This window comes from Mytilus edulis, chromosome 2, assembly GCF_963676685.1.
Source record: "Mytilus edulis chromosome 2, xbMytEdul2.2, whole genome shotgun sequence".
NCBI classification, from domain to species: Eukaryota; Metazoa; Mollusca; class Bivalvia; order Mytilida; family Mytilidae; genus Mytilus; species Mytilus edulis.
The window spans coordinates 103730995-103745318 of NC_092345.1; the positions used below are offsets into that span (position 1 = coordinate 103730995).

The 14324-nt window shown below is 31.5% G+C and overlaps 1 protein-coding gene across 2 annotated transcripts in view; it reads right to left on the minus strand.

The window, feature by feature from the left end:
- Positions 1–10188: 10188 nt before the first annotated feature.
- The window catches only part of LOC139513759 (calcitonin gene-related peptide type 1 receptor-like), a 44245-nt gene continuing 40109 nt past the window's right edge, over positions 10189–14324 (minus strand). For both annotated transcript variants that reach the window (XM_071302544.1, XM_071302543.1), the window contains exons 12-14: positions 12409–12544; positions 11664–11705; positions 10189–10581 (exon numbers count right to left, since the gene is read on the minus strand). In XM_071302544.1, the coding sequence (XP_071158645.1) occupies positions 10306–10581; positions 11664–11705; positions 12409–12544 (454 nt within the window). In that variant the 3' untranslated portion in view covers positions 10189–10305. The remainder of the gene's footprint in view (positions 10582–11663; positions 11706–12408; positions 12545–14324) is intronic.

Consider the following 14324-nt stretch of genomic DNA (forward strand, 5'->3'; position numbering starts at 1 on the left):
ACTTACATGTACCTTAGTATGAAGGGATTTCAAACAAGTCAAATCTAATAATCATATTGCAAGGTGGAGAAGGGCATAATAGCCATACTCTTTATTGCTCACACATGATTACTGTATAAAACTAACAGCAAAATACAACTTCTCTCCTTATACTGTTGTACAGATGAAATGTTGATATATTAAAAATTAATATTGGAAAAGTATTCGTACAAATAATAAAACTAATTTATGTCTACATATTACATACTAAAAATAATTGACTGCAATCTCAATGATAAATTAGAATCATGACATTTTTGGTATTTAATAAATGTTGAAACGAAAATATGATGAACACTTTACTTTTAAAAACAATAAGGACAAAGAGCAATAATTTACTAAATAATGTACGTTTTTGAGACAGAATTAAATGAGACAATATGCATAATGACCGGACTTCATATTGTTGGTCATTATTAATTCGCATGTTTTAGCGAAACACTTTTAAATTATAACTCTTATTTAATGCTTAAAACATCTAAACTCTATATCAATCATAGAAAAAAACTTGTATGTCCCCATACACAAATAGACGTTACGTTGAAAGTAAACGAAGTTTTTCTAACATAAACCTCATACCTCCAAAAGTTGTTTTTGTGCTTAGTACTTATATTTGTTTTCATTCTTTATGTGCCTATCCTTAGCCAGGCGCCTGTAATCCAATAGATTGCGTAGGTTGCTGCTTGCCATGTTTGGTTTTCCGTTTATTGTTGTTGGTCATTGGTGTTATCCATATATTGTTTTCACCTATAAACATTCCGGGGTTTTATATAGCTTGTTATTTATCATGGATGACACCAGATCATACCACACCTCATTGTTCAGTAGGCTTTGTACCGACAATTTGTTAATATCTGCATAATTAAGAACAAATGCATGCAAACTTTGAAAATATTTATTTTCAAATACAAACCAACATAATTGTTTATACATAAAGGGTTAAACTTGCTTTTGTTGTTACCCTTGTGTCTAAAACTGTCGCCAGAATACGAAATGAATTATGATTGACTAAGTGCTTCCTCACACCAGTGTACTTATGTCATGTTTGTGGATTTGAGTGCATGACCTGCGAAACGAACAGATAATTCATCGAATCCGATTGTATATGCAATATATTTGTACGTTTATGACTGCTGGGAAATGTTATCATTGTAACATATATTTGTTAATAATTAAAGCTGAAGTCCACATACATTGTTTCTGCAGAAATTGAATTAAATTGATCAATACGTTATCAATCATTTTTTGTGGAAGGTTCATTTGGAGGAATAGCAAATGAAATCCAATTACTCCGTGTATTTGATTCTGCCTATGTACGAATCTTATAATAAATGGAATATTCTCTTTGGGATTATAGTGAGCATGTCTTCAAATTACCAAACAAACGAGCGTTGGGAAGTAATGTTTCCTATATATATGTTACAGTGAATTTGTATAATCAGTGATTATGTAGAATCCCTGATTTTTCAGGGATTATGTAGAATCACTAAAATCATTAGTGATTATACAGATTCCCTGAAAATTACCAGTGATTTCACATAATCACTGATAATTTTAATTAGTATTCTACAAATTCCCTAATAATATTTCAGTGATTATCAATAATTAAAAGCTCCAAAGATGATGAAACAAATTAACATAGACACATTATCATTTTTTTCTTATTCCTTGAAAGTTTAAGTAAACATGCAGTTTTCATTCCTGATCTACTATTTGATTCTTAAGTGATGAGTTTTTTCCTTTATATTTTATCCAAGTGTTGAACCTCATTATGCTACTAACAAATAAGCTCGGCACAGGCACAGGCACAGGTGTTGCTTGGGTTGAAGAAAACGTATGCTCAAAAACGCTATAAAACAACATATATCTCAAACCAATTCCACAAGTGGTTCCAGGAAAGGGAGATCCTTGCCATATGGCAATGGACTCCTGCTCGGATCTTTAATATAAGAAATCAGTTTGAGGTTGCTGATTTCCCTTCATAGGTACCTTCAGATGTTTGTGCTGAAAACTCTATTTCTCTGAGACGTGCCGTAAAATATGATTGGATATGGAGGACAAGGTTTTTTAAATGTTGATATTGTGGTAAAAACAAATATGAATTTAATAGATATACATGTAAAAAAACAGGACAAATGTGTAATAGTCGATGCCATCCAAATCTGGTTTGTAAATAAAGTGTTTATTTTTAAAATATTGTGCATAAAGTTCACATTTATCAAAATGATTGTACGCGTAAAAATAGTTTTGATGACAATTTCAGTTTAATTCATATCTCAACATAAAAACAATTGCTAAAACAATACGATAAAAATAAAAATAATCATTATGCCATTTAATCATGTTAATATTTTAATACTAACTTCATCAACCCGCCCTTGTGGGCTCACTTGATATTATTAATACTGATACAGTAAATATCAAAAAGGGCTCGCTTGATATTATTGCTGATCAAGTCAGTATTAAAAACAAAACATCAATTATTCAATATATATTTTGCTTATCATTTAATTATATTGTGCTTATCATTTAATTATGCCATTTAATCATGTTAATATTTTAATACTAACTTCATCAACCCGCCCTTGTGGGCTCGCTTGATATTATTAATACTGATACAGTAAATATCAAAAAGGGCTTGCTTGATATTATTGCTGAGACAAAATTATATCACGCCTAAATTCTGGTTGTTACGAAACTTTATGGTATGCTTTCTGAAATTCCCCGGTAGTTCCAGTACCTATCCGCCTTCTACTCTGCACTAACCACTGCTTTCTGCTTTTTTCAAAATCCGATTTTCAAGCTGTTTAAAGAGAGAAACCTTACACTGTCAATGGTCTTTTTAATATAAGTTTCCCCTACTGGTTCACTGTGGGATCAGAAGCCTTTTAGATTTGTTTTTCTAAACAAGGCTTTTAGTCAGCAGGACCTTGCAAGGTTTATGAGAAAACGCGATATTTGACTCGTAAACTTTCAAATGACTGTTACAAAATTCACCATATTTTGCAAGGCTACCAACATTATGTGTATCTTATTCAGTGTATGTGTGGCAATAATTATCAAAGATACCAGGATTATAATTCAATACACCAGACGCGCGTTTTGTCTATATAAGAATCATCAGTGACGCTCAAATAGTTGTAAAGCCAAACAAGCTCAAAGTTGAAGAACACTTAGGACCCAAAATTCCAAAAAGTTGTGCAAAGTATGGCAAAAGTAATTCATTCCTGGGATAAGAATTTTTTTGTGTTCTAAACATTTTTTTTTCAAATGTAAATTTATCAAAATTACTATATATTTGATATTCATGTCAACACTGAAGTGCTGACTACTGGGCTGTTGATACCCTCAGGGACGAAACGTCCACCAGCAGTGCCATCGACCCAGTGGTGTTATTAGTTATCAAAGGTACCAGGATCATAATTTCATACGTCAGACGCGTGTTTCGTCTACATAAGACTTATAGTTTTAGTTTGTTACCCCGATTTTGTTTTTTGTCCATATATTTATGAGTTTGAACAGCGGTATACTACTGTTGCCTTTATTTATCAGTGACGTTCAAATCAAAATAGTTGTAAAGCCAATCAAGCACAATGTGTAAGAGCATTAAGGACCCAAAATTCCAGGAAAGTTGTGCTAAATAAAGGCAACAGTAGTACACCGCTGTTCAAACTCATAAATCCATGGACAAAAAACAAAATCGGGGTAACAAATTAAAACTTAGGGAAACGCATCAAATATAGGAGGAGAGCAACGACACAACACTACAATGTAACACACACAGAAACGGACCAAGCATCAGACAAAATCCCTCGAGAATAACAAATATAGCCAAATACGGCAAAGGTATTCCTGGGATAAGAAATACTTAGATTTTCTAAAAAAAATATTTTTTTGTCAACGGTAAATTTATCAAAATGACCAACTTTAAATCACAATGGCGAGTTAGAACAGAAAACGTATGAGTGGTCATCGTAGTGACTATGACTGTAGGTTAGATCTATAGTTGTCCAGCTGTTCTCTTGTTTATTAACATCGCATTTACAATTATACCGGACTCGTTCATTCTCCTTCCAGAGTTCATTCTTTAATTTGTTCCCCTGATTTATATATATATGAGATTTAAACAATGGTATCCTTATGTCGCCTCTAATGTACCACCTTTTCTTCCTTTTTGGAATTTTTACATAGCCTGCTACTGATTCATCTGAAGTTGACATTTATAGCAGATATAAAGGAATCACGTGTACTAAAAGACAGTTTTAGGAATGTTGTTTTAATCTGTTGTTTGGTTGAAGAATAACAAAATGTAATTTCTCTGTGTGAATTTTTGTTCGTTTCCTAATGCAATACTTTTTAAAAAACGCCATTGAAACAGAGAATAATTTCAAGATCATGAGCGTTGTATTTTTTTAAATTTCAGTTCTTATTCATAAAGTAAATTAAATCTACAAAATGCAATTAATTTTAGACGAAACCCAATTGACGTACTTAAAAGGTTAGATAATTAGATAATAACGTAGACGAACAAAATTGAATTAAACATGAAACGATAATCAGTTAACTATATTGCTGAATTGTTAGATATCTTTTAAGCAATCATATTGTCATCAATTGAAACGTGTACACACATAAGTAATATAAAAAGTACAAGAATTAATCGTTATCATTAGACAATGATAATACATGATAATTTGTTAACAGATAATAAATCACAAATAATAAATAAGGCAAACATTAACATATAATCATACAAATAAGCAAATTTCTCCACAAGGATTCCACATACACCGTCACACTATAATTGATGGAATTAAACACTAACTTACAAAACTGAAATACTATTAATATAAATTCTATCTTCAGGTTTAATCAACCATTTTGCTTCAGAAGATCCCTGTTTTAAGTCAGAAATGTGACAGATAATTCGTAGGTTGATAAAGTTGAATATTGGTTTTGTCATTTTTTTTGGACTCCTCCATTTTGATTTATCTTTGAAATTGGTATTTTTGTTGATAAGTGCGCCTCAATATTGAAAACAACATATTTGTTGGCAAACCGGTAGGTATTTACCAATCATAGATATATAATATAGTTTTCCATTGGTATAGAATGAGATGAATAGGTCATACATTTCTGCAATTCGGAATAATCTTAAGCATATTGTTTTTCTCCTTAAGGGGGCTCGCGGGTCGAAATCGAATTTTTTATTTAATATAGGATTTCGCTATATTTTTCTATAATTGAACTTTATCTTATACTGAATAGAAAAACAAAATTAAAAAATGGGGTCACCGTTCATTTACGCTCACAATCTGCCTTCAAAAGAAGCATGCATTTTTGTAAAAGTACCTTTATTTGTTGAACTAATAGGAGAAATAGAGGTAATATCGAAATACAAAAGAACTTAATTACAGAAATCGCTCAAATTTTACAATAGTTTAGTTCAAGTACAGCTAATTTGAAAATAATAATAAAAAATATAGATCACCGATGAGTTAAAAAAAAGATATTTCAATTCTAATGCCAAAAAAATGGCATTTTTGCACAAAAGGGAGATAATTTTGAGCTTTTTCAATGGCATCTATATTTTAGAATTCATCCGAAATTTATACCCTTGAGCCTCCTTTATGCTTTAGAAAAGAGCTTAATGGTACCATGGAAGCAAACACCTGAGGTGGGAGAAAAATAGAAACCACAATGATCAATAAAGCAGATGAACAGAAAAACAACACTGCGCTGCTCTAGAAGGGTCATTATTTTAACCCACAATGATCAATAAAGCAGATGAACAGACAGACAACACTGCTCTGCTCTAGAAGGGTCGTTATTTTTACCCACAATGATCAATAAAGCAGATGAATAGACAAACAACACTGCTCTGCTCTAGAAGGGTCATTATTTTAACCCACATGAGTCAATAAAGCAGATGAACAGACAGACAACACTGCGCTGCTCTAGAAGGGACATTATTTTAACAACACTCGCTGCTCTAGAAGGTTCATTATTTTAACAACACTGCTCTGCTCTAGAAGGGTCATTATTTTAACCCACATGAGTATCATCGTCGCGATACTTCTGTAGAAAATAAGGATAAACACCATACTACAGTAAATGGGTAAATGAAAAAAGGAAGATGTTGGATGATTGCCAATGAGACAAATCTCCACAAGGGACAAAAATAACACAGAAATCAACAACTATAGGTCACCATACGGCCTTCAACAATGAGCAAAGGCCATACCGTATAGTCAGCTATAAAAGGCCCCGAAATGAAAATGTAAAACAATTCAAAAGAGAAAACTAACGGCCTAATTTATGTAAAAATAGAACAAAAAAAACCAAATATGCAACACATAAACAAACGGCAACGACTGATTTACAGGCTCCTGACTTGGGACAGGCACATACAAACAGAATGTGGCGGAATTAAATATATCTTTTTATTTAGTTACATTACATGTATCTTATTCATATGCGATCAATATATTTAATTTTTCTGATAATAAATCTGTTGAGAAGTTTCAAATGAAAACAACTTTTTATGTGAAAAAATTCGAGAATGGATATCGTACACAATGATTGAATATAAATTTTTACTATTACTTTAGAAACAACACCAGAAATCCCCTTAAAGACAAATCCTCTATTGTTAATGCGCACATACTTGAGATGGGGTTGCGCACGTACCATCAACTGACAGATTTCTAGAGTGCTTTGATCGATTGTATCATTTTTTGTTGTATACTTACCTGTTCCTGGTTGGTCCTGACAGACTATGAAGGCGTTTATTTAGTCAAAGTTGTTTTTGTTTATTTTGGATAATAGATCTATATATGTTACAGGCATTTTCTGAATTTAGGCATTTTGTAAAATACCTTAAAACTTTAGGCATTTTCTACAATGCCTTGAGGATTCAGGCACTTTAAATAATGACTTATTTTCTTGGGCCTTTTACAAAACAGCTGGAAAAATCGAAAGGCATTTTATTAAATGCCTGAGATTATTTAATAGAATGAAATGTTAAAAAAAACCAATTGAAAGCTTTGAACAAAAGAGCAGTTTTATTTATGATAATTACTAATTGTTAAATCTTGCAGTTTTCCAAATTCACACAAGCACATAACTCGACAAATATTTGTTATTTCTGAAAATGTTTGGATGCCAGAACTGTTACACAATATGTTTCCTATTTTTTTTCGAATATATTCATTTGTGTAAAATCTGGTTTAAACACTTTGACCACTTTTCGAGAAACCTGGATCATGATTAGTTTATATATGTTCCCAAAAGTGAATTGTATGATTTTTAATTATGTATGCATTGCAATAAATATTACATGCTGATTTTTACGCAATCACATTTTTTATCAATTAAAAAGAACTGATCACTACTCACTATTGCCTTCGTATATTTAATAATCAACACTAGTTATACAGTGGGCACTTAGAGTGCATATAACACATCATACTATGATATGATTCGAAAAAATAAGGAACATGTTTTACTGATAATAAATAAACTCATCATAGATACCAAAAATTTATATTTACGTCAGACGCACGTTTCTTCTTAAAAAGACTCATCAGTGACGCTCGAATCAAAAAATGTTTGAAAGGCCAAATAGAGTATAAAGATGAAGAGCATTGAGGACCAACAATTCAAAAACGTTTTGCCAAATACAACTTAGGTAATCTATTCCTTAGATAGGAAAGCCTTAATTTTTCAAAAATTCAAAGTTTTGTTAACAGTTAATTTATAATTATGAACATATCAATGATAACTCAAGTAAACACAGAAGTGCTGACTACTTGGCTGGTGATACCCTCGGGGAAATAAATCTCCACCAGTGGTTGCAAATAAACTCATCATAGATACCAGGATCAACATTTTATATTTACGCCAGACGCTCGCTTCGTCTAAAAAAGACTCATCAGTGACGCTTGAATCAAAAAATGTTTAAAAGGCCAAATAGAGTACAAAGTTGAAGAGCATTGAGGACCAAAAATTCACAAAAGTTTTGCCAAATACAACTAAGGTAATTTTTTGCTGAGGTAGAAAAGCCTTAGTTTTTCAAAAATTCAAAGTTTTGTTAACAGTTAATTTATAATTATGAACATATCAATGATAACTCAAGTCAACACAGAAGTGCTGAATACTGGACTGGTGAAAAAGATTGATTTTCTTCCTCTTCCTGAAAAAAATCTCCATACTAGTATTAAAAGAGGGACGAAAGATACCAAAGGGACAGTCAAACTCATAAATCTAAAACAAACTGACAACGCCATGGCTAAAAATAAAAAAGACAAACAGAAAAACAATAGTACACACGACACAACATAAAAAACTAAAGAATAAACAACACGAACCCCACCAAAAACTAGGGGTGATCTCAGGTGCTCCGGAAGGGTAAGCAGATCCTGCTCCACATGTGGCACCCGTCGTGTTGCTTAAGTGATTACAAATCCGGTAAATAGTCTAATTCGGTAGGTCATATTCATGAAAGGGAAGGGGATTGTAGTTACGACGTAAGGAACATATCCGATATCATTTGTGAAACGGTTATTCCATAACGGTCAACCAACTCGTGATGGCGTCCGTAAAATTTACGAAGGGATGATTTGAACTTCACCATTTGGAACTCTTGGTTTAATAGCTTCCTTGTGAGCAGCAAACCTCTATCAAGAAAATCATGATAGGAAATGCAAACACGGGAATATCGTATCAATTGGGAGATATATACCCCGTATGCAGGTATTAACTGTTTGCAGACGATGTTCTGTTTTTTTGACAGCTTGACGTTCAACAATTAGCTGGTTGTGATAGGTCTTTAACTTAATCCAAAATAACTTGATTGATGGTTTTAATATTCTTCTGCTATAAAGGCAAGGTATAGAGAAGTACAATTGAACTTTTCGCACACTTACAGAATATTAATATGCCTTTAATAAGTAAGATTTCAAAAAGAATTCACAAATATTAAATATATAAACAAATATGCCAAAAAGAAGTGTAGTCTGTAACCCACATTTTTTTCTCACCATTGATTTATGACTTTTGAACAGCATTATACTACTGTTGCATTTATGTATTATAACTATACCCATTCATGTTAAATTCAAATTCTAAGTGAAATCAAGATTTGCCATTGGATCTAAACAATATTACAATGTGTCATGTAAGTAGTTAGATTTATGTTAAAATTCATTATTACAACCCAAGTATTTATCGAATTTAAAACGGAATATAATAATGGAATTTCAATTACTTTTTTTGAAAAATATTTTATTTTTCTCTTCAAGATTTTCTCTCGCGCTGAATTAAAGAGTACAATGTTTAAAGAAATTTGTTTATGAAACTGAAAAAAAACAACATTAATTTTCCAATGGGAATCTTTCCATGCACTGTTTATTTCCTGTTTTTAAAATAATGTCATCCATGGATTGTCATTGAATGACGATTTGTTCTGTACAGTATTATGTCTATTTTAAAATCATTATAGTATGTGAAACCAAAATCGTTCAAGTTATTTTTTTTTTCAAAATGTATATGTTGATTCAGACTTCCATAACAAAAGTATAGCATGAAAAAACCATCTTCTCCTACTAAAATTAGTTTATTATACTACATGCTACTGTCCGAGAACACTGTCTTACTCCATTGTACCCATACGCGTATTTCTTTTAAGAGTAGATTAAAAAATGAAAGCCGCATGATACATCTTGTTGTTCGTGTTGTTAGTGAAATCCCGGATTCTAATAGACCATTTTCATATAACCGACTATTTACTCCCGAGTTTAAAATTTTGCGACAGGTAACCTACTCTTTTGTTGGCCTTCCTGTTACTCCGTCTTGAATGAGCAACTTAAAAAATTAAAATCAAGCACAATCGGTACAACTGTTTGGGATAATTTTTACATTACAAACTAATCGGAAAACAAAAACTTTTCCCTGAATTTTAACTGATCATATGTTTGATATTCAGTTCTTTTAGTTGTTCCGAACTGACCTTGTACCAGGATGTCTTACCGCAGAGTGGGTTACTTGACGAAATAATATGTAATCCGGAGTGAAAAGTCGGTTATATGCAAAAAGTCGGTTATATGCAAAAAGTCTTTTGAAATTAAAAATGAGGTTATGACATTAAAAATATTTAATAAAACATTTATTGTGTGTAAAAATTCCTTATTATGTTAAATACTCTTGACAAACAACAATCATAAAAGGCACTAACATTTACAGTAAAAAAAAAAGACATGAATCATTTTAAATATCATTGTTTCTTAGAAGGACTCTGTTACATAAATTGTCTAAACTGTCATCCTTGAAATTTTCACAAGGAATTTGTTCATTAGCGTCCCGACTTAAATGATCTCCACCATTTTCCTCCACTTTATCACATAATGATCTATGAACAAAGTCACCTTCTGCCCTCGAAGTAAGAGTCATATTAACTGACGTAGAGTTAAATTTACTTCTAGAATGTGAAATACCACGATCCCTAATTCGTCGGCGCCATGTCCGGCGTAGGTGTGAAAATACCTGCAATCAAGATATCAAGAATACAAAAATGTTTTTCAACGAGATACTTCTTTGATATAATAACGAAGAAGAAAGAACCAATACGAAACTTGTTTTCGTTAAATGGTACTTTCGAATCGACAAAAATACTATAATGTTTGTGAAAAAAACACCAAGATTTGGTTTCTTTTGAATTCTCGAAATACACTTTCGAATTAAATTAATATTTGATAATAAAAAATAAATTATTACAAATACGAGATACTTGATTCATAACGCTTGAAGTGCGCTGCGAGTACAAGAATTATCAAAGTAACGTCGTAATGAATTTAGTATGAAAGCAAAAGCAATTCAAAGTTGATGAGCATTGAAAACCATGCAATTCCATGAAGTAGTCATTATAATAAAACTGCTTGGTACCCCACTTCTATTAACGATATGTTATGAATCAACGTTTTTACTAGGAAACATCAATGCGACAACAACACTTTACTGTTTATTGTTTTATTTGGTCAATAGATATAATTAGAATCAAACATACTGCCTTCTTAATGCAGGTAAAACACAATTGATAATTGAATAGTAAAAAAGGTGTCAAAATTATGACAAAACATTAACGATGTTTCTTGCCCGGAGCAGACACACAAATATACGACATGAATAATCTAGTCTTTTAATATCTCAAAATAATATGTTACTGTTTGAAACAAAAAGTAATAATTGCAGAGCAAAAGATTGACAATTACCAATACTATCAACACAAATACATCTATGTCGATGTTCGTCTTTGAATTCGGGATCGGTTTTCCTTTTGTTAGTAATTTGATTTGTCTTCAAGGTTGTACAAAATAAACGATACTATAGCTGATTGATGGGAAAGGAAAGGGAGACAATATAAAGGAGTAAATAAAGAGAACAACTGTCCATTGAGTATGTAGTTGTGTAGTGTAGAACACTGGTAAGTGTAATTACGGTTACCTGGATTTTTTTTCTATTTTTCTGTATATCATATTTACATACAATATATCAAAAGAACATGGTATTTTTTATCGTTATCATGTACGTATTGATTAATTTCAATAAAATTATATTGTTTTACTTACTTCATTGTTTAGGAAACAAAATATCAGTGCAACAAGAAATCCCTAGAAAAAAAAGATTCTTCACAATTAGAAAAATGTACATTTTTGGTCACCTCGTTCCATACATATTTATTTTTGACACCAGCGGACTTCCTCCCGCTATTACTATCAGCTGATATGTTTTGTGTGAGTAGTTTTGTTGTACACGACAATCAAAAGACATTGAAAGTCGAATTATATTGATACATCGATCAAGGATTAAACAATATATAAACATTCTTTAGTAAATCAATACTAATACGACCCGTTCAAGATCTGTTCCAAATAGGTATGGGAAATGTTGAGACAACTGTTCATAAAGACGAAATGATGCACATAATAATAATTACAGGTCACTGTGCTGTAATGTTCAGTATATGTTTTGTTTGTGCAACTGTAATTAATATTGAACTGTCTAAAAATAACTTAACATTATTTGATCAAATAACATTCTTTGAAAAGTGATCAACATGTTCATGTTTGGACATTTCAGATGAGTATTAGATCAACTTAAAATTTTCAAGCTAAAATTTCTTTACCAATTTTTAGTTAACAAAATTTACATAGCTAGCACATTTATTTGAAACTTCCAAAGCAATAACAAACACGTATAAAGAACAGTAGATGCGTATAGAATTTCGTAAATTTTCACTCAAATTATGGTTTTAATCATACACGCTTTAACAAAAAAATGAATATTTATTCATAACATTATAGATCTTCTTACCTGTAGATTGTTAATAACGATAGAAAATCGTTCGTACTGTAAACCACTTGGTTCAGTGATTGGAACTCTATAAATGGTCACAACCAACTGTATACCAAACAAAGGTATTAACACAAACATTGCCTTTAAAGCTTTTCTGAAAATAAATTAAGAATGTACTCAATATATAGTCAATACCATTTGTCTTCTTTGTTACATATTTGTTTTTATTTTTTTTTAGTGATTAAGATTATAACACAATGTTTACTGACTGCTGTATATTTGAGTTTTTATCTATTACATATGTTTGTTTTGTTCACGCATCGTTGTTAATTTAATGGAATTTGATGCGACGGTTAAACTAGCTTTAAAACCAACTTCAGTCCACCATTTTCTTAAATGCTTGTACCAAGTCAGGAATATAACAGTTGTTATCTATTTGTTAGATGTGTTTGAGATTGTAATTTTGCCATTTGATAAGGGACTTTCCGTTTTTAGTATGAATTTTCCACGGAGTATGGTTGGTAATTTTACTTTTTTCCAAACAAAGGTAATAACACAAACATTGCCTTTAAAACCTTTTTAAAAGTAAAGTAAGAATGCTACTCTATATATAGTCAAGACCACGTGTATTCCTAACAAAGGTATTAACACAAACATTGCCTTTAAAGCTTTTATAAAAGTAAAATAAGTATGATACTATTTATATAGTCAATATAAAAAAAGAAGGTGTGGTATGATTGCCAATGAGACAACTCTCCACAAGAGACCGAAATGACACAGAAATAAACAACTATAGGTCATCGTACGGCCTTCAACAACGAGCAAATCCATTACCGCATAGTCAGCTATAGAAGGCCCCGAAATGACAATGTAAAACAATTCAAGCGAGAAAACTTACGTTCTAAATTATGTACAAGAATCGAACGAAAAACAAATATGTAACACACAAACAAACGACAACCACTGAATTCCAGGCTACTTTATACCAAACAACGGTTTAAACACACACATTGCCTTCCAAGTTTTCCTTAAAGACTTTATATGTAGTCACTACCAACGGTATTCGAAATAATGGGTTTAATACAAACATCACATTTAGTGCTTTTCAAAAGGAAAAAATGTCCCCTTTACAAAGTCGCAACAAACTATAACGCAAACATCGCATCTCAAGCTTTTCTAAAAGTGAAAAAAATATAAAGTATTCCAAAGAAAGGTTATAAAGCTTTCCTAAAGGTAAAAGTTAGTTAAATTACCATGTATGTTTGAAAATTAGTTCGTGTTAAAGAGGATAATTAAATGAGAAACTATTATGTGTACTTGTATGTTTACAAAAAAAAAAAAAAAATCACAAAAATACTGAACTCCGAGGAAAATTGAAAACGGAAAGTCCCTAATCAAATGGCAAAATCAAAGGATAATAGTTATCAAAGGTACCAGGATTATAATTTAGTACGCCAGACGCGCGTTTCGTCTACATAAGACTCATCAGTGACGCTCATATCAAAATATTTATAAAGCCAAACAAGTACAAAGTTGAAGAGCATTGAGGATTCAAAATTCCCAAAAAGTTGTGCTAAATACGGCTAAGTTAATCTATGCCTGGGATAAGAAAATCCTTAGTTTTTCAAAAAATTCTAAATTCTAAATTCTAAAACAAATCAAACGAACGGACAACAACTGTAATATTCCTGACTTGGTACAGGCATTTTCAAATGTACAAAATGTTGGATTGACCTGGTTTTATAGCGCTAATCTTCTCACTTATATGACAGTCGCATCAAATTCCGTTACAAGTTTATTCTTTCAATTGATCTTCAGTTTATATTTAAAGAGTAATTTAAATTCAGGAGGTATGGAAAGTTGTTCAATGAGACTACCATTCATTATGGTTCCAATGTCGTAGATGCAGGCATATATATGTCGTCATTATTATT